This window comes from Vanacampus margaritifer, chromosome 4 (genome assembly GCF_051991255.1).
Source record: "Vanacampus margaritifer isolate UIUO_Vmar chromosome 4, RoL_Vmar_1.0, whole genome shotgun sequence".
In the NCBI taxonomy this organism is placed as follows: domain Eukaryota; kingdom Metazoa; phylum Chordata; class Actinopteri; order Syngnathiformes; family Syngnathidae; genus Vanacampus; species Vanacampus margaritifer.
In genome coordinates, this window is record NC_135435.1 from 31,659,937 (window position 1) to 31,679,154 (window position 19,218).

Sequence of the window (19,218 nt, forward strand, 5' to 3'; positions counted from 1 at the left end):
TGTTAGGGAGCTAAGATTAAGTGGTGGCCACCATGCGTGAAGGCATTCAAACCCCAAAAAGTACATTTTTTAACACTTTGTCCTTCACTCCCAAAAAACCCTCTTTTTTCCCAGTGTTTTCAACAGGTTTGTGAATAATGTTGAAACTTAGCTATATTCTAATGCTAATTGCTGCAAAAGGAAAACAGGTACAAATCGACTTTTTTTTTTTCGTGTTGAAAGAAGAGACTCTAATGCTTCTTTTGGTAGGTTCCTTGTTTTTATCACAATAGAAAACAATATTCTGAGGGTCTTGCGAAATCAGTCAAAATCCAATTTAAAGTGTTCAAATAGATTGAGAACAAATCTCACTCAAGTGTTTGTAGAACTCCGCCCCTTCCACACTCTGCGGGAGCTGTGCAGCATTATATTTCCTCAAGACTCAAAGTCTGGATATTTTTCTTAAAAGGAACCCCAACTGTAATGACAAGTTTGCTCTATATAATTTATTCGGTTGTCACTAACATAACTTATTCAACAATCATTTCCAGTTTAATACATTTTGTAGAAACTTTTCCTCACTTGTCCTCAACCACCCGCACATCGTAACAGTAAAGGGTTTTGAAGCACCGACTGATGTGCACCGCTGCCACCCAACAACATTTATATATAGCATATTAAATGAGCCTTTGAACCTGATTTTGGGGTGTTGTTTTGACATTTGATAGCCATAAAATATATAACGCCAGTGCAGTGTTTGGTGACTCTAGAAAGAAGGTTTTTGTTTTTTTCTGCTGAAAAGTATTCATTTTGGTATACAAGGGTTCTGCCAGACAGCAACGATATTTTCCAAAATCTACAGTATACTGAAAAGTGAGCTTTGAAGTTGCTACATTCCACTTTGATTGGCTCAGAGATGAGTGGCCATACTTTATCAGCAGTATTATCAAAGTGTACGTTGACCTTTTATTTTGTTTCTGACATTTAAAAATGCATTTGCAATCACAGAGTGCAACCTTTCCTTCCACAAAAGTTACTCTGACGGTCTGAACATGACAAGAAGTCTTGCAGCGTCTTCTCTTGCGGTAGTACAACATGTCCTGACACTTCTTTTATTCTCTTGCTTAACTGTCAAACTCTGTGGTCGGACCAAAAGGAAAGCTTTGCCAGGCTGTCGTTCTGACTTCTAAGGGCTGCGGGGAGATGAAAAAAGCATTTGAACTCTGGACAAATATACGAGCTAACTTAGGGATGTGTCGACAGAAGGCCGAAGCATAGAAAGATAAAACAGCTTCAAGTGTCAGTGTAACACACAGACTGAGCCAATGTGAGCAAAATGTCCGATTCGTTCCACTACTGAACCAAAACATTCCACTCGGGAAGTCCATTTGCTGTTATTTGACTGAAGACCTTTAGATTACATTCTGTGGTCATTTTTACACACAAAAAAAGCGACATACAGTACATAAATGACATTTATCATCATCATTATATGTAATAGGACACAGTCAATTCTGTACAGTAAATTTTACTCTAAACAGAGTCTATTTGGTCCCACTCTTAGAGTAAAATTTGGAAGAGAGTAAAACATTCAGATTAAATTTCCCTTAAAGTATTTTTTTGTGTGTATGAGAGAATTGGCCTATGCCATGACAAAAACCTAGTAAAATTTTGCCACTCAGAAATTGTAAGTATAGAGCCACTCTTCCACCTGAGCTATGCCACTCCTACTGTTTGCTAGTATCCTAAAGTAGCCCAAAAACAACTTGGAGTTGCAAGTACAAAGATTCCATCTGACACGGGTGATATACGTACTAACACACAGTAGACTGGCTGTCTCCCAACCTGAAGTGGTGGGTTTGTTCCTCAAACCTTGAATGACCTTTTTCTTTTTATTAAATAAACTAGTCAAATTGAATCAAAATCTTTCCTTGCAAATTTACTTAAGAGTTTTTGAGTGAAAAATCTTTTTTCCGATTTTTTTCATGGGATAGGCACATTTTCTCGTACACAGTAAAAAATACATTGAGTAAAATGTACTCAAAATTTACTATCTTGCAAGTGTAAATTTTACTTTGTTTAGTGGGACCAAAGAGTGGGACTCAAATTGACTCTACAAAATTTTCTGTGTAATGGACATAGCTACAGGTGTAAATTTGGCCTTAGGACAGGCTACAGATAAGAGATTCAGGGGGCCTTAACCTGGGTTTGATAGAACCACAGGGGTTCAGTGAGTCATTCTCAAGGGTTCGGCGCAAGTCCCTTCTTTATTCACCAGTAAACCATAAATCTAGTGTATATCTTGAATTTGAAAAACATCCATTTTGTTTTTCAATAAAGAAGTGTCCGGTGAATGTGCATAGAAAACAACAACTCCAACAAGGTTAAGAAGTAAGAACCAACGTGATAGGGTTTAGATTCAGATTTAAGGGTTATGGTCGCATACATCAAATTCAAATCTAATGCTGGAATACAGTCACAAATATGGATGGCTTTTTGTGGCCTTATTAGCCACTGGCCATTTGGCGTCAGTCACATTCTTATTTCATATTCTGTTCTCTTTTAAAAAAGAGAGAGTACAAGTACAGCCCCTCTGTGTTTGACAAGGGCCTCCTCTCGTCTGTGTGACTCCACATCTATTTTTCATTTGTGCCAGTGTCAAGATGAGGTTTGCAGCGCGAATCAGCCCGATCAATAGTGGACAAAGCCGTGACACTGTGCCGCGAGGACCGCCTTGAAGCTGTGTCAATGGAAGAGACGATTCCACGGGGCCGCCGAGAAGGGAGCAGCCAGAGCAAACTTGAACTTCATATTTGCCGCAAGTAAAAAAATAAAGAAATAAAACGTTCAATTGGTCTCCATCAAGGCCAAAAGTAGAAGGGACTTGAATTGAGCAAGAACGAGCGCCACATTTCAGTTAAATCCACTCTGAAGGAGAACAGGGCCTAATGTGACTGCTTAAGCGACAAAGTCTGAGCTTGTTTCATTATTTCTTGCCGGATTCAGACCATTTGGATGGAGGGGGAGAATATGCATGCATGGGAGTTAAAAGGGGATAAGGCACGAGAAGCAAGGTCAGGATAAGGGTTAGAATTAGGGTTCTGTGGCTAGAGTTAGGGTTGTGGTAGATTAGGGTCTAGGGCAGGGATGTCCAAACTTTTTACTCGAGTGTCACATACAAGAAAATCGAAGGACGCAAGTGCCACTTTAGACTTTTATGTATTAAACGTCTCAAAATTGGTCAATCAACAACTGTACATTGTTTATATACTAGTTACTTTGAAAAAATATTGTATTATGAAATGTGAGAAAGGAAATAGTTTGGGAATTTTTTCAAAATTGTGGGTTGGCCAGGCCCTGTAAAGCTGCCCCTAAAAAGCAGCTGAATCCAATCTTTACAGTGTATTTAGAACCATAACAAGAGCAATCTGTAGTCATCCGACCAATCAGACGTAAAAAAAAAACACATTTATTCTTTTAAAAATGAATTATCTATTATTTACAAAGAGAGCTGTTACTATTTGACTTGTAAACTGTTAAATCATATCTTCATAACTACAAAAGCTCTACTGAACAAAAAATGAATGTATTAGTAGTAGTAGTATTCTCAATCACCTTTATAAATGTAGTTTTTATGATACGGGTCGCTGAAAAAACGACGGTGGGCCGCAAATGGGCCATAGTTTGGACACACTGGGCTACGGGGTTAGAATTCAGCATAGGGTTGAGGGTAGAGGTAGAATTAGGGTTCAGAGACTATGGTCAGGTTGCAGGTGCCAATCTGAAGACCCTGATCAAATTGGTACAGTTGGGGTATGATAGTTAGCAAAGTCGGACCAAAGATCAACCTGTGACGTTGACGAAGACAGTGGTAAAGGCAGCCAACGGGACGGCGGCAACGTTCTGGGCTCGGACCCTCAGCATGAAGTTCCGGGTGGTCTCGTAGTCCAGCGGCTCCGCTACAAGGATGGAGGCCGAGCCGTCTTCCCGGTTAGGCGTCAAGTAGAAGCGGACGGGCATATTGGTCTCCGGGACCATGCCGTCCTCCAGATTGTACGTCACCCTGGGGTCCCCCAGTGGGGAGGTGGCTTTGATTGTCTGTTTGGAGAGAGGATCACGTTAAATACCCGAACCCAAACGCTTCACCCAAACCAAAGTTGCAAATTGGTAATCTAGCCTGCCTGATTCAAATGTATTTGAAGGATTTTGCCTTTCCCTGCCGGGCCTGGGGTTCGGGGGTGCCACCCGTCCCCCAGGTGCTCCCTTATCTCCTTCCCTCCCCAGTCTTCCACCCTACCACGCGGCTGGAGTTGGGCTACGCCACTGTCCGGCCCCTCCCCAGCACCGCTTCCTGTGTGCGGGGGGTTCCAGGGGGTCGTGGTTGGGGGCGGGGTGGGTGTAGGCCTGTTGGTGGGGTGGGGGGTGTTACGGGTGGCAGAGTGGGGGGAGGGGTGTCTGGGGGTTGGCAAGTGTGTGTGTGTGTGTGTGTGTGGGGGGGGGGGGGGGGGTCGTGGGGGCAGCGGTGGCTGTGGGCCGGTGGGGTGCCATGGGGTTCGGCTGCGTTTCGCGTTTGATGAGCAATGATGATGACATAATGAATCGGTAAGATTACCGAATGAACAATACTGAGCTCTCTCCAAAAAACATTATTTTTTCAATGTATTTCTTTCTAAATCTCCTAGGTGGTTGTGGCCCACGGTTTCATGTGGTCTCCTTGTTCGGTTGCACACAGAGGCCCACCTGAGAATAACCAATCTCTGTCACGTTAGTTTTAAATTGTATGTCCTGGTCCAGATTAAATCTTTTAATCTATTCCTGTCTCCAGAGGCCTCCTGGCACATTCTGCTCTTCTACTTAGCGGAAAGCGATCAGCCCCCCTGTGTTTTACGGCGCGCAATAACGCAAAGTCAAATATTAAGGCTGTAAATCTCCAGCGAGGTGCCGACCTGCTGAAACCCGGCGGGATCTAACAACACGAGGCGTCCCCACCACTCCCGCCTCATCCTTGCTTTGCTAATTAAGGCGAGAGCCATGCAAAAGACATTGGCGTACTCTCCCAATTAAGGTCAAAAACGCCATCTTGGACAGGACGGCGGTGACCTCGCTGAATGTGGTCAAGCCCCCGAGCGTGGAAGCCGCCATAATGAGACGCCGGCTGGCAAACATGCCCGATTAAAGGCGGAGAGAGCTTTGATTTCCATGGCGAAGGCATTAGCAGCATCGCCGTCAGATGCTGGGCTGCCATTTTGGCCGATGCCATTGGCTCCACGTCAGCAGTGCAAAAAGTCAAATCTAACAAAGATGAAATATTGCAAAACAAAGCAGTAAATGCTTGATCTTTGACTGTGTTCCAAAATGTATGAATGTGTGCGTCAATGGATGAATGTGAGGCTTCGTAAAGCGCTTTGGGCACCATATGGTATACATAAAACTCCAACCCTCACCCCTAATATTTAAAACGCTAACCCAAAACCTTAGAGGTAAGGAGGAGACATGCTGATCAAAGCCTGAAATGTTCCAATCTTGTGGCTTTTCTCATTGCCGTCAGGCCGGCTGCCATTTTGAAGGATCCCATTGGTTGAACGTGAAGGACCCTCTGCGGCTGCTTTGTTTCCATCCTCGCCGCGCAAATATCAATCAGCGGCTTTAATGGACTTAATTGCTTTGGAGAGACGCTGGGAAAACACTCGTGATTAGTTGAGAAGGCATAAACGGGAGCGTGGATGAATAATAAAAGATGGCGATTAGTGAACATCTGCACCGCGCTAAAAATAAAGCTTTAAACACGTCGCTATTTTGTTTGTTTTTTTGTTTGGTTGCTAAAAGAGCAATCTCATGTGAAACAGGTCAGTGTTTACAGGTTCTCTTTGCTGGCTAATAATGAACTATTTGCACCGGTTATGACTGCTTTATTTATTTATTTTTTGGGGACGATTCAAGGTTTCCAAATGATATCTTGGAAAAATAAATGTGCCTTTTTAAATTTAACTTTGAAATGCAAATGGGAAAGGATGTCCGTTGCCTGGAATTGTTACAATTTGTAATTAGTGTAGAATGTATACAAAGGATCTGCAGGGTGAAGTGCTTTAATGCACACTCCTTCTATTCTATCCTTTTTTACATCCAAATATAAAAACTCAGAAATGTATCAACATCCAACAACTTTCTTATAAATGAATGTAAGTAAATTAACATGATTTGACATCTTCATCGAGAAATAATTGTCTTTTTCTTTTTGTTTGGAGAAAATTAGACTGAGCTGAAATATGAGTAACGATAATAATGATATTTTTACATTAAATGTTAAAACATTTCATTATACTGCTGTATAATAAGATTTGATGAGTTTTGGAGTATGATAAGGCCCTCCGGACATCCATTTTGCTTCTACAATATAAAAGTAATAAAGCGTCACATACCAATGAACCTCATACCGACATTTTCATAGCAAACAAACGATTCTCATCAAATTTTGATGCTACGCTTTGCCCACATAAGACAGCGTAGGCAATAAAGCTCGGCCAATCGGGTGTCACCCAGCTGCCTAATGTTCAGTTTCCATTTGGGGCTTATTTGGTGAATCCCCCAGCAGGAGTTTGTCAAAGAACAAAGCCTAGAATTGGCCCAAATCATGGCTTTATACCAAAAAGGACAAAATCCCACATGACGTGGTCAAAAAACGTTCAACTTCAACTCATGTGTCGTGGATATGGGTTTCTTCCTGGGGCTCATTATTGCTCAAATCCCATAGTAGGAGTTTGACAAAGCCCTAAAAGTCAAAAAACAAAATGGCAGACTTCCTGTTTAATTTGGGCTGTAGTGCTGTCAGACTTTTTTGTGTCTCTCGTTCTAACAGACAAGCCCGCCCAATTTTGTGTCGATCGGAGTAAGCGGTGTCTAGGGCTGATTCTTTTTTTTCCCCCTTGACTTGAATAATTCATGAGCCAGTTCATACATTTTAATACAAATGGCAAATTATGCATATGGCACTCAGTGGATGAATGCATCATTCGGGAAACTATGGATATCTACGGAACGATGTTGACTAGGGCTGTGCATGAATCAGTGCTGGTGACTCCAATTGGCTGTTGAAAACCAACGCAGAATCAAATTTCTCGCATTCCAGTCATAGCATATTGTTGCCAGAGAGAAATATTGGGCGGGCACTCACGAAATACTGGGCGGGCACTCACAAAATACTGGGCGGGCACTCACGAAATACTGGGCGGGCACTCACGAAATATTGGGCGGGCACTCACGAAATATTGGGCGGGCACTCACGAAATATTGGGCGGGCACTCACGAAATACTGGGCGGGCACTCACGAAATACTGGGCGGGCACTCACGAAATACTGGGCGGGCACTCACGAAATACTGGGCGGGCACTCACGAAATATTGGGCGGGCACTCACGAAATATTGGGCGGGCACTCACGAAATACTGGGCGGGCACTCACGTCTCTGTACATGTGTTGTATCTATGTGGGGGGTGCACATGAGGATTTGTTGGTGATTTATGAAATGAAAAGGCAGGATGGAGACGGATTCATTCTTAATTGAAACTTTACTCGTCATACACGGCAGCCAGAGTGACAACACTTCCTGATTCGCTGACTAACACTAACCAATCAGAAGCTAGCATACTTGAGGTCAATGCAAGTGAATGACGGAGAGCAGCAGATTCCACACATCAACTTAGCAACTTGTACAAAAAAATAAAAATGTATGAATGTGTAAATAAGAATTCTGTAAACATAAATGTACAAGTCAATATTTATTTGACCAAATTAACTAAAACGCTTGAACCTTGGCAAAGCCCAAGCCAACCCAATGCTTCAAAGTGCGAACGCTTAACATGATATTTTTAAAGAAGCCATTACACTATTTCCTTATTTGAAAATCCGACCGAAAAGTCTTGACACAAACATCCGAGTAGAATGCTACGTGAGTTTTTTCTCACAAATTTGCCACTTTATAAAGTGGCAAATTTACGAGTACTTTTCTTGCAATTTTGCCACCCTCTAAAAAATGTATATATTTATACGTGGCCCGAATATGCATTCGTAGCCGTTGGCCAGGATACAGCACAGGATGGTGAAGATTCAAGTACGTTATTTGAAACTAAAAAGAAAAACCTTCCCGTGTGTTGATACGCTGCGTCAACACGGCAGTCGAAGCTGCCCTTCGCCACGTTTGGAGGTGATAAGTGAATGTGGCTTTGTAAATGTACGATCAAAATAAACCGCAATATCACGTCGAGAAAATTGGACTTGGTGCACTATTTTTCAGAAAAGCAAAAGATGTGAATTGAAACAAACGTCATTCCCGGATGTTTACACAAATGGGGGGCCGTGAATGAGTTAACCACACAGAATCTTCTTTTCACAGGTTTGAATGTGACTTTTGAACGGGACTCACCACGACGGGCGTGTCCCGCACGGTGTTCTCGGGTATGACCACGGCGTAGCTTTCCTTCTGCCACTGCGGCGGCTGATTTTTCACGTTGGTGATGGTGACGGCCAGTTCCACCGAGCTGCTGCGGTTGCCGCCGTCCGTGGCCACGATCTGGCGGCTGATGTAAGTCCTCTGAAGCCGCAGCAAGAACATGAATTGAAAAAAATGATGCAAACATTAATTGGCGTGTTCAAATGGCAGAAAATGCGAGCCAGTCAGTAATAAGTGAGGGCACGTTACTAGTCGAAGAGGCTGATTTGGAAAGTGCCGGTCACAAAAAGCAAAACAGTCCATTTGGTGCACTTTGCTATTTAGAAGTTGATGGAACATCCGAGCTGTTCGTGTGCTGGAGCTTTTTCAAGCAAAACAAAAAACACTGTTAAAAGCATGTATTTCCAAGTTTAGGATTTTATTTTCATTTGCTATTTATTGTTTTTCGCCACCACTGCAGTTAGTCTCACTAAAATGACTGTTCTGAAGCATTCATCCGGAAATGATTGTCTCCAACCCAACGTCAAGCACGCATTCCCATGAGTTTCATTTTATCTATTGAAAGAAATTTTCGCAAATCTTCCAAATTGACTGTTTTTTAGCTGTCCAATGAAAATACGCACGTCACCAAAATCGAAATCTTACATAATTCTTATTCAGACACATATTTTTTCACTAATCATCTCATTATCTGCCAAATCTCAAAATTCAGCATTTGGCAGGTTTTGGTGAAAGCGAGTATCCCCAAATTTGTGAGCCTTAACTTTTTTTTTTCTGCCCTCAAAGCCAAGCATGTGTCCCAAAATTTGGAGGGGTTTGAATTATATTATTAAAATGAAAATTCATTTAGTGAAATGCTATTTTTGTGAGGATTAATTTTTGCTTACCGTCGTCTACGTTGAACATGCATCGCTAAATTTGTGGGCTTTTTAAAAACTGTATTCAAAAGGGAAATGCTTTTGAAATGGTCGAAAATTGTGTCATTTACTTGAAACGCGCATGTCCAAATTGGTGAGTTCTCAAGTCTTTAATTCTTCTTTCTTTATTTATTTTGCTCATCATTTCATCTTGAACTTTAATTTTTTTTATTCATTCAACGAAAGAAGCTTATTTGGCGAGTTGATTGGGAAACGTACCAATATCCCTAAATATAATAATACACCGCAATTAGGTTTTCACATATTTTTCATCAATTCCAGTTACAGTATATAGTTAAAGATTTTTTTCATTATTATTATTATTTTTTTTAAGTTTTGTAAGTACTTAAAATACTTGATTTAAAGACAAACAAACAAACAAAAATGGTAACTGCAGTGAAAAACATGCACCTCCAAATAAACACATTTCTTTTCTTCTGACTGGTTGCTACTATTGAGTGAAATTGTATTTTTGTGATCTTTTTTCCTAACTTGTGCCAATGCCAATCCAATCGTTCTTTTTTTCTCTCCCGATAATCTCATTCTTTGATCAGGAAAGCAACTTGTTTTGATTCTGTCCCATGATATGACTCTTGTCCCGTTCCCCCCCGAATTCAGATATATTAATTCTTTGGTTTTTTATGTATAGTGGAAGATGAATCGGTGATGTCCATTGGATTCTTATCAACTCTTCCGGTTGACGCACTAAGCTAATCAAGCTAATGCCGCCACTTGAAAAGCCCTCCAGCGAAGACGCCCGCGATGTCTTCATCTCAATCAAATCACACAAGAGGCATGCTAAGCGCTAATGCTGGAGGCCGCTCGTCACATTTCCATGCCTGGAGGAGCACCCGACGCGTTCTGCCTGATTGCGCAGACGTCTGGCGGCGGGGAAACGTCTGATTGTGTCATCATTGGAGTCCTTTCTTCAGTGAAATCAAACGCTGATATTTTCTCGGGCCGCGCACGATTAACGCCCGGCGCAATCTCTCGGAACAAGCGCCGGCAATCCAACAAATTGCATGTCGGCGAGATGGCCACGGTGATAAAAGTCCAACGGGAGGAACAACTTCCCACGGGAACAAATGCACTTGGGATGCAATGCGGCCAGAGAAAATATATTTTTAGACTACACGCTGCACGATATGATCGGGAAATGTTCACAATTATGATTCAATCATGATACAGCAATTTTATATACAGTACTGGAAGAAAAGCATCTCGCCGATATTAATTGAGGGAGGAAACTATCCGACTACAAATACAAACTCCTTTGCTGAGAAACATGCAAGGTAGCAATTTCATCTTATGCCACCACGTCTCACAACTTCTATTAACAAAGAACGCTGTACACTGAAATGAAAGGGGGGAAAAAAACATTGTTGTCACAATATGACAACAATACCATACCATGGCCTCAATACTGTGACAACATTGCACTGTGAGATTTGATATTGTTGCATCTCAATCAATTAAAAATCAATAAATCAGGCCCGCAGGTGTACCTAATGTTGCGTCCAGCTAGTGTTCCGAGCGCGTACCTGCGAGATGGGCTGGTTGACGTACACCCAGCCGGTCAGCGGGTTTACCCTGAGGTACTCCGGCTGCTCGCTGGACATCGAGTATGTGACGGCGGCGTTGGTTCCAAAGTCGTCGTCGTGGGCCGCCACTCGCAAAAAGCTGGTCCCGATCATCGTGTCTTCCCGAAGGAAGTCTACAAAGAAAGATTTCTTTTTATTTAAACTCTGTTACATTTGTATTTGCATATAGATGCCACAAGATAGCAGCAAATAACTTAGAGGATCATAAAACATCAATACCATAGACCGAAGTGCTGTCAAAATTAATCGATTAATCGACAAATAATTAATTAACAAATTAATCAACTATTTTAATAATCAAGTAATCATTTGGAGACATTTTTTAATTTGAAAATGTCCAGATCCTATGATTTCAGTATATCAACAGCACTGATAATTGTTCACTGATTTTTGTAGTCCTCAATAAAAGAACTTTGGAAAACAATGACCGAACCGGCGATGTAGTACAACATTAATCCCCCGTTTTTGAAATCACTATGCAAATACGAAGTAAAACATAAGCACAAATCCCAGGTTAATAAACAGTAATTTAAAGTAAAATGCTTTTGAAATACACTTTAATGCAAAATTAAAATGAATCCGATTAGTCGATTAATCAATTGAATAATCGATAGATTCATTGATTCTTTTTTTCCCCTTAACATTCATCGATTCTTAAAACATTAGATAATGACAGCACTACTAACATGTCATCAACATGTTACAGAAACAATTGCATTCAGCAGTAAGATTATTCAGCATAAACGAGGCATAGTTTTAGCTAGCATACAGGTTTTTTGGCTTTAGCCCCTGATGCTAGCTAGCTAGCGCCCTAGCAGGTAAACGAGCACCATGGGAGCTAGCTAGGGAGCTAGCTAGTTAGCATCAACGGCTAAAGCCAAAGTGTGACAGGCTTTTGACTTTCTGGACCCGGATTTGCCACCTCTGTTAGAATCCCTTTTAATGGTTGCAATTGCTGGGGCCAAAATGACCACAAGAATTTAAGGCAATTTTGAACCTCATAACATAGGAAGTCAACTTGCACTCACACTCGTAGCGGATGTTCTCAAACTTGGGGCTGTTATCGTTCTGGTCCACGATGAGAATGTTGAGTTGGCAGATGCCAATCAGCGGGTCGTTGGCCTGGTCGGTGGCCGTCACCGTCACCGCGTACTCCCGCTGCCGTTCGCGGTCAAACTTCCTGGCCGTCACAATGGTCCCTAAAGATGACAAGAAGAGACGGACGTCGCTTGCTGGCGCACCAGGAACCTTTGCCGCCGTAAAAGCAAATGAAGGTGTGAGAAGGAAACCCGCTTTGATTGCGTCCTGCTGCTGTGATGAAAACCTTGATTGATCTTCCAAGCTGCCAAAACTTTCTCATCACACAAACAGGTTTTTCTTGGATCAAATTGAAGCAAGCGTGGGACCTTTATTATCATTGGTGCACCCCACCGGCTCAAGCAAACAAACAAAAAAAATCTGTGACACATTTACAAGTCAACCCCCAATTTTCGCTTGGATATTGCGTTAGTGGAATATGAGTCAAGCAGCAAAATCCAGCTGTTCTTATCCATCTCTGGGGGCGGCCATTTTGTTGTTCAGGTAAAAAACAATCACAACTTCATAAAACAGGTGAGCTGTGATCGGTCGATTGCCTGAGTCCTGAGCAATATTGATGTCGCCTTCAGTCCACAGCAAGTGGCAAAATGGCCGCCCCCACAGATGGATAAAAATGGCTGGATTTGGCTTCATAACTCATTTTCCACAAATGTAATATTATGTTTAGACTAGTGAGGTCACGTCATAGAACATAATATTGTCAAGAAATGGTTATGGTTGACTTCCACTTTAAATCATGTTATACTAAAATGCAAAATAAAAGTACAGGAGCCTTCTTCAATATTAAATAAATAGACGCCTTCTTAAAATCAAAATAAAGTCCTTTTTCAGATTTATTGGGAAAAAGAAAGAAATTAAACCATTTGCATCATGAAGAGATGATTAAGGCAAAAAATTTTTAGTCATAATTTAGTCATTTTATTGTATTTTATTTTTAATCCAATTTTAGTTGACCAAAAAAGAACAATTTGACAGTTGAGTCGATATTTTCCTATTTGTAACTGTAGTTTAATACGCAAGACACATTTAATACAACAATGTCTTGATGAATTGTTTCAATGAAACATGTTGAACTGCCAATAATATAACTTAGTTTTCACCTGAATAAAATGAATGAGTGCTTCTTTTCTCCCACCTGCGTTTCATTCCTTCTGATTGTGGATTGTGTGAATTTTCGTCACTGTTGTTTTCATTTTTGTTTTAGTCATTCGCAAAATTGTTAGTCAATTTTAGTTGTCGTATCAATGAATAGCTTCTATTTTAGTTGTCGTTTAATTTTTGTCCCCAAAAATATTTGTGACGAAAAATATGACGCAAATTTTTGGTTTGACGAAATTATCACCGGTTGCCATTTTGGATGCAAAACGTCACTTCCTGGTCAGTAGGAGAAAACAGACCAAAGCAATGGATGAAGCAATCCCAACCTTGTCAGTACATGTGACCAATAGAGCTGAACTGTGACTGGCTGAAATTGGACAACTGCTCCATCGAGTTGTATTTGCAGCTGAAAGTGATCAAATTGCAGCTGAATAGGTTGACATTTTTTTAAGCTAAATAATGCAGATTGAATATTTTGACGGCTCAAAAAAAAGAAAAAAAAAAGAATCTGTACTGTGCTGAATGAAAACAATGATTCAACCACTGAATTGATGTCATGTTTTTTGACTCGGTCCAGAAACTCTGCGGAGGTCGAACGTATGCGTGAAAGCCGCAGCAGCACGTGAGAAAGAAGACTTTCTGCTTAATTGAGGTGCGCCAATGTTGCGCGCGCGCGCACGCACGCACGCACGCACCTGTGTCAGGGTGGATGCTGAAGGCGGGCACAGTGGAGTCTTTGTGCATGAAGCCGTATGTGACCTTGCCGTTGGAACCCTCGTCGGCATCCACGGCGTCAACCTGCAGCACAAACGTCCCGGCCGCTTGGTTCTCCAGAACCGTCGCCTTCTCCCGGTACTGTTGGCACTGAGGGGGAGGGGGGGGTTCGAGAGAAACAGGAAGAGGGAAAAATATGTAAGAGCGCACAAGATGATGATTTATTCATTCCACAAGCACACCTCATACATATGTGTAAAGACTTTTACAGTGAAAAGTGTCCTTCTGCACTTATGTGGTTGTGAGGGGGTGGCAGTGGGGGGGGGGGGGGGCACAAGTGGCTCCAGGCCACTCCTGCTTGGGCTGTTAAGAAGCTTTGTGTGGAGACAAACAAAAAAGGCTCAAAGAGAAATGTGTGAAAAGACAAAAGAAGTCCATTATTTTGGTTTGAAGCCGCCATTTTAGGGACAGAAGAAGTCTTGCCCAACCATGTTGATTTGAAGCATTGATGGGCAACTGAAATTCTGGAGGGGGCCCAGCACATCAGTTCTATTGTGGGGGGGTGGGGGGGGACGCACTTATCCCCCCCCCGTGCATAAAGATGACCATTCAACGATGGCACAAAACTGCTCAACAGTAAATCAACATTAAGTGCAAGAGCACATTTTGTGCATTTTTTTCACAAAAATCCACAGACTCAAAATTGTAGTTTCATTGAGATACCACGTTTTGTCCTGCATGTTGTTCCAAATGCAGGACAAAAAAGTCATTCGGTCCACTCACGTTGCGTAAGACCCGGTGGTGAACGGTGATATTACAACCGAAAAGTTAAGTCCATCCCCTGCATGCTCGTGGTTCGGCATCCACATGCATTTTAAAGGTTTAAATAAAGAAAGAATTTTTATATATTTTGGGTATTTTCAGTTTTTTTCTGGAATTCCCCCACATTTCCGCTCCATTTTTTTTGTCCAAAACATAATAAATGAAGCTTTGATTGGGTGCCCCCATTTTTTGTTTTCATTTTTAACATTAATCAAGTAGCCCAGTGTGGTTCGTGGACCGCACGTTGCCCGTCCCTGGTTTGAATTCAATTTCTCACGCATTCCTCAAAAATGACTTTAGGATTATGATTTTGAAATATTTTCACTTTCCTCATTCTTTGTAGGCGGAGAACAGCAACAAGTTTCCTGACTTGCCATAACATCACAAGTGTACAGTAAGTTGGACAGGTGGCACGCTGAACACACTCATAGGCGCCCCCTATTGACAAAAACGCACAGCTGCAGGAAATGCGCTTGCGTCGCTCCGATTTCCTTCCAACTCTGTAGTCAGGAAGCGAGTCCTGGAGGCTGACATGGCTGTACGCAGCTTTAATTTGTACTTCTTGATTCCCCCCACAGACTCCTCACAGCAGAGGGCCGCAGCGTAACTGCATTTGCAGCACACGGCGGCTGCGAGTGAGACTTTCAAAATGAATCTATTATACATAAGGTAGCGTTTCTCTCCGCCAAGATGTTTGCGCGTTTGCGCCCCCACAAGCTGTTCCTGCTTTTCCGGGCCAAATTGTGTGAATTAATGAAGCTCGCTTAGAAAAGTATTTGATTCTATTTTCAGCGCTAATTGTCACGTATCTGCTGCACCAGCCAGTGTGTGTGTGCGTGCGCGCAGACTTGATTTATGGGAAGTTCCGCAGCAATTTCACGGAGCTACTTAACGGCTCCATCGAGGTGGAAGCGCAGAATTCTGCGACTATTAATCGGATATTCTGAATATGGAATCCCTGGCGGAAGAAAGAAGAAAGAAAGCCTGTGTGAGTTTGTTGGATTGTATATTCTCATCACATTGTGATTCAATGTCACTGGTTAGTTGGAATTTTTGGGATTTGTCTCCAAATGGAAGTCAGCTGCCTCACGAAACATGCATTGACATGAAGTTATCCCCGTTATTTCATTAGAGAAACTGGCTTTGAGGGCAGAATTTTGTAGAAGAATTCCAGCAAAAGCAAACGGGGACGGGACTCCCCCCTGCATGCCCTACAAAAAATATTTCACAGTGTTGAAAATTCCTCCAAATGTGGTGTATTTTAAAGGAATAACCTCAAAAAGGTCGTTTTTGTGTTTAAGGTATGTCATCAAAAATGGCTTCCAGGCTTTGTCAGAAAATTACAGAATTCACAGAAAATTTGTAATCACTCAAAATTCAAAATGTTGCCCTCGAGTTGTTAATTCTTTGTCTTGGCAAAAGAGAGCTTTTATTTTTATTTTTATTGAATTGTGCCTCATCAAACATATGTAAACTTCTTTCTGGGGTACCCCAGGGATCCATCTTGGGTCCTTTATAACTATTATTATTTCTTTTTTTTTTTTTTTGCATCCATGACTTGCCAATGTCATGCAACTCTCTTCTTTGTTATTTGCCGTTTCTAAGGTGTTGGTGATGACATTAAATCTCTTAAACAGTAAACAGTGTCAACGTCCATCGTTTTGACTCAATTCTACCAAAATGTCAAACAGTCATGTGACATATTGTACATTTTATTGATATATAACCCCATTTTACAGTAACGTCAACAACGGCAGTATTATCCTTGACCTAATTCTCTCTTTTCATTGCTTTTAAATGATGCTAAATAAACCAACAAACAAACAAATGTCGAAACGGCAGAAGATGCAATAACCAAACAACAGCGCTCGTCTTGCAACATTGCTCTCCTCTGCACTCCACATCATCTCTCTTTGGTGCGGCCATGATAAGGCCGACTGCACGACTGATTTTTCTCGGTAAATTTCCCGGCTCAGTTCCTGACCTCCGAGACACGGCTGGTTAGTTGCGCCTCTCCAGTGTGCTTTGGATGGAGAGCGGGAAGCCGCCGAGTGTCGGGCTGCGGCGCTTCCCGAGTTCAAGTGCTCACCTCGCGCCTCGACAGCTAGCCCGAGATCACACGAAGGTACTTTTTAACCAATTGGTCGAGCTGGAGGACAAGCTTGAAAGCTTCTGTCCTTCCAGACCTCAGCTGGCCTTTCCACGTGGAAAAATATGCATTTTTCTTTTTGGTGTTTCTGACTGAGTAAGGCCAATATGCCCTTAGACCTGCAATATGCACTGGACACAAAGAACATTGGGGAAACGTTGAAACCAGTAAGACCAGTAAGAAGTATAGTCCTTTTTATAGGAGGGGAGAGAGACTGTCAGTTGAGAATATTGGTTGAATTTCAAATTTTTGTCTGAATTTAAAGGAGTACAGTCCTGAAAATTGGTGTCAAATTGCGTTTTCCCCCAAAAATGTTCAAGACTTGTTTGTTGCAGACCGTTAAAGACACATTTTTCCCCAAATTTGCATTCAATTTCATTTCTTGGGCTCAACTTCAGAGGTCTTTTAATGTTAAACTCTTCTTTTTTTGATTGAATTGATTTCCAAATATTTGCGGTGAATTCCTAAACTCAACTCAACTTTATTTCGAACATTTGAAATGACAATAAAACAAAAGAGTATAATTTCACAATTACGTCAAAAACAAATAAATGGAGACATTTAAGTTATTCCACAAAACAAGGATGAAATTGAACTGTTTTCGTTTTCCATAAACAATAATGACGACTTCCACAGAAATTCATTTACAAAAGAAACGACTTACGGTTGGAAAAGGAATAGGATGAAGCAACTGCTTATCTCGTCCGATCCCAATTTTACCTCACTTATTACTTTAACTCATTATTCATAAATGCCTTAACACAAATTGTACTTTCAACCACTGTTTTATGATCCCTCCCTAGTATATTTAGCAAAAAAGATTTTTGTATACAATTTCTTAAATGGACAAATACTTCTTTTCATGTTTCCCTCAAGACCAAACCACAAAACCACAGATCGAAATGCACATACTTTCGATTTTTGTGCGAGCAAAATGTTGTTTAAATTTCAATTCCCCTCTCTCTCTTTGTAAATCATTTTTGTATGTTGCTGAACTTGCCCGGCAGCATTTTATGATTTGCCTTCTACATTATTTGTCCCGTTTTAAAATCGACCAGATCCCTCAACTTGAGTTTCTTGGTGTGTACAAGGTACCCTACATGATTTATTATTCTTATGATTATAAATCACTAAATTCCAAATTATTTAGTGAATTTAGAGGCATATTTTTTTTCTTAAAAAGGTCTCTGAAAATTATTTCTTAAATTTAAAAAAAGGGGGGAAAAATCTCCACTTTCTGGTCAGGGACAATTTTTTTTCTGGTGAAAGAAGATCGTCTAGTCTTTTTTTCTATTGTCTTCTACTGGTTTTCTATTGGCACAGAACACATTCTCTGCGGGGCTTGAATGATTAGTCAAAATGCCGTGAAGTGTCTGGCAACGTTTGGAACTGAATGAGTAAGAGTAAAAAGTCAAGTTTGGCTTTTTGCACATTGTTGCGTTTGCTTCGCGGTCGAGCAACGCTGGTCAAAGCTTTGAATTGAAGAGCCGGACCAGGATCCGACCAGCTAATCACTCCTCCGGGGAGGCTGATAAACAGACGAGGTACAAAGACAATGAGCGCGAGTGGGAAAAGAGGACTTATGTGGGATGGAAGAGGATCACAGCGCTGTCGTCGTCACGGTGATGAAGAGGTGGCTGAGTGAGCGGGAAATCAGCTTGAACAAGCCAAAGGTGTTCTTAACAACAGAGTTCCCAAAATGACATTTTTCCAAGGACCCCTTGATGATCTTTACGCCAATTCAACGTTAGCTTGCGCGTGTTGGTCTACATGCAACGGAAAAGCGGTCTGTCACCTTCTCAAAGACGGGCTTGTTGTTGTTGACGTCGTCCACGCCGACCACCACCTGCGCCGTGGACGACAGCGCCTGAGGACCGCCCGAGGCGTTGTCGTCCGTCGCCGTCACGTTGAGGACGTACTCCACGCCCTGGAGGTGAGGCGGAGGGCTGGAGCGCAGGCGGATCAAACCTGCGGAACAAGCGCAAACGGACATCGGTGGAAATCCGATGACAACACCATTCATCCGATTCGTTGGTCCAATTATATAGCGCTCGTGCGCGTTTGGAATGCGAGTGAGCTCAAGTCCAACCCAGATGACTTTGGTCAAGACATCTTGGACTTATTGCCAGTCAATGGCAAAAAATACACCTTATAGTCAATATAAGAGGACCTATAGACAAAAAATGTTATGGTTAGCAAGGTTATTATCATTAACGAAAACTAACAAAGTAACTAAAACTTGAAAAGCATTTGTTATCAAAAAAAAAAAAATGATCACGAAAGGTCCCAAAAGGGTGTGCGGAGTGTGAAACTTGACACCATTGAACCCCTTGTACCAGTGAAAAAGTGGCGCTTCACATCCGCGGCCACGGAACATTCGCTCCTTTAGCAACGT

At 41.8% G+C, this 19,218-nt stretch overlaps 1 protein-coding gene across 3 annotated transcripts in view; it reads right to left on the reverse strand.

Moving 5' to 3' along the window:
• Positions 1-19,218, reverse strand: part of LOC144050810 (neural-cadherin) — a 219,107-nt gene that overhangs the window by 95,439 nt on the left and 104,450 nt on the right. For all 3 annotated transcript variants that reach the window (XM_077564419.1, XM_077564418.1, XM_077564421.1), the window contains exons 8-13: positions 18,619-18,791; positions 13,834-14,002; positions 11,971-12,141; positions 10,883-11,055; positions 8,398-8,565; positions 3,828-4,077 (exon numbers count right to left, since the gene is read on the reverse strand). In XM_077564419.1, coding sequence (XP_077420545.1) covers positions 3,828-4,077; positions 8,398-8,565; positions 10,883-11,055; positions 11,971-12,141; positions 13,834-14,002; positions 18,619-18,791 — 1,104 coding nt within the window. The remainder of the gene's footprint in view (positions 1-3,827; positions 4,078-8,397; positions 8,566-10,882; positions 11,056-11,970; positions 12,142-13,833; positions 14,003-18,618; positions 18,792-19,218) is intronic.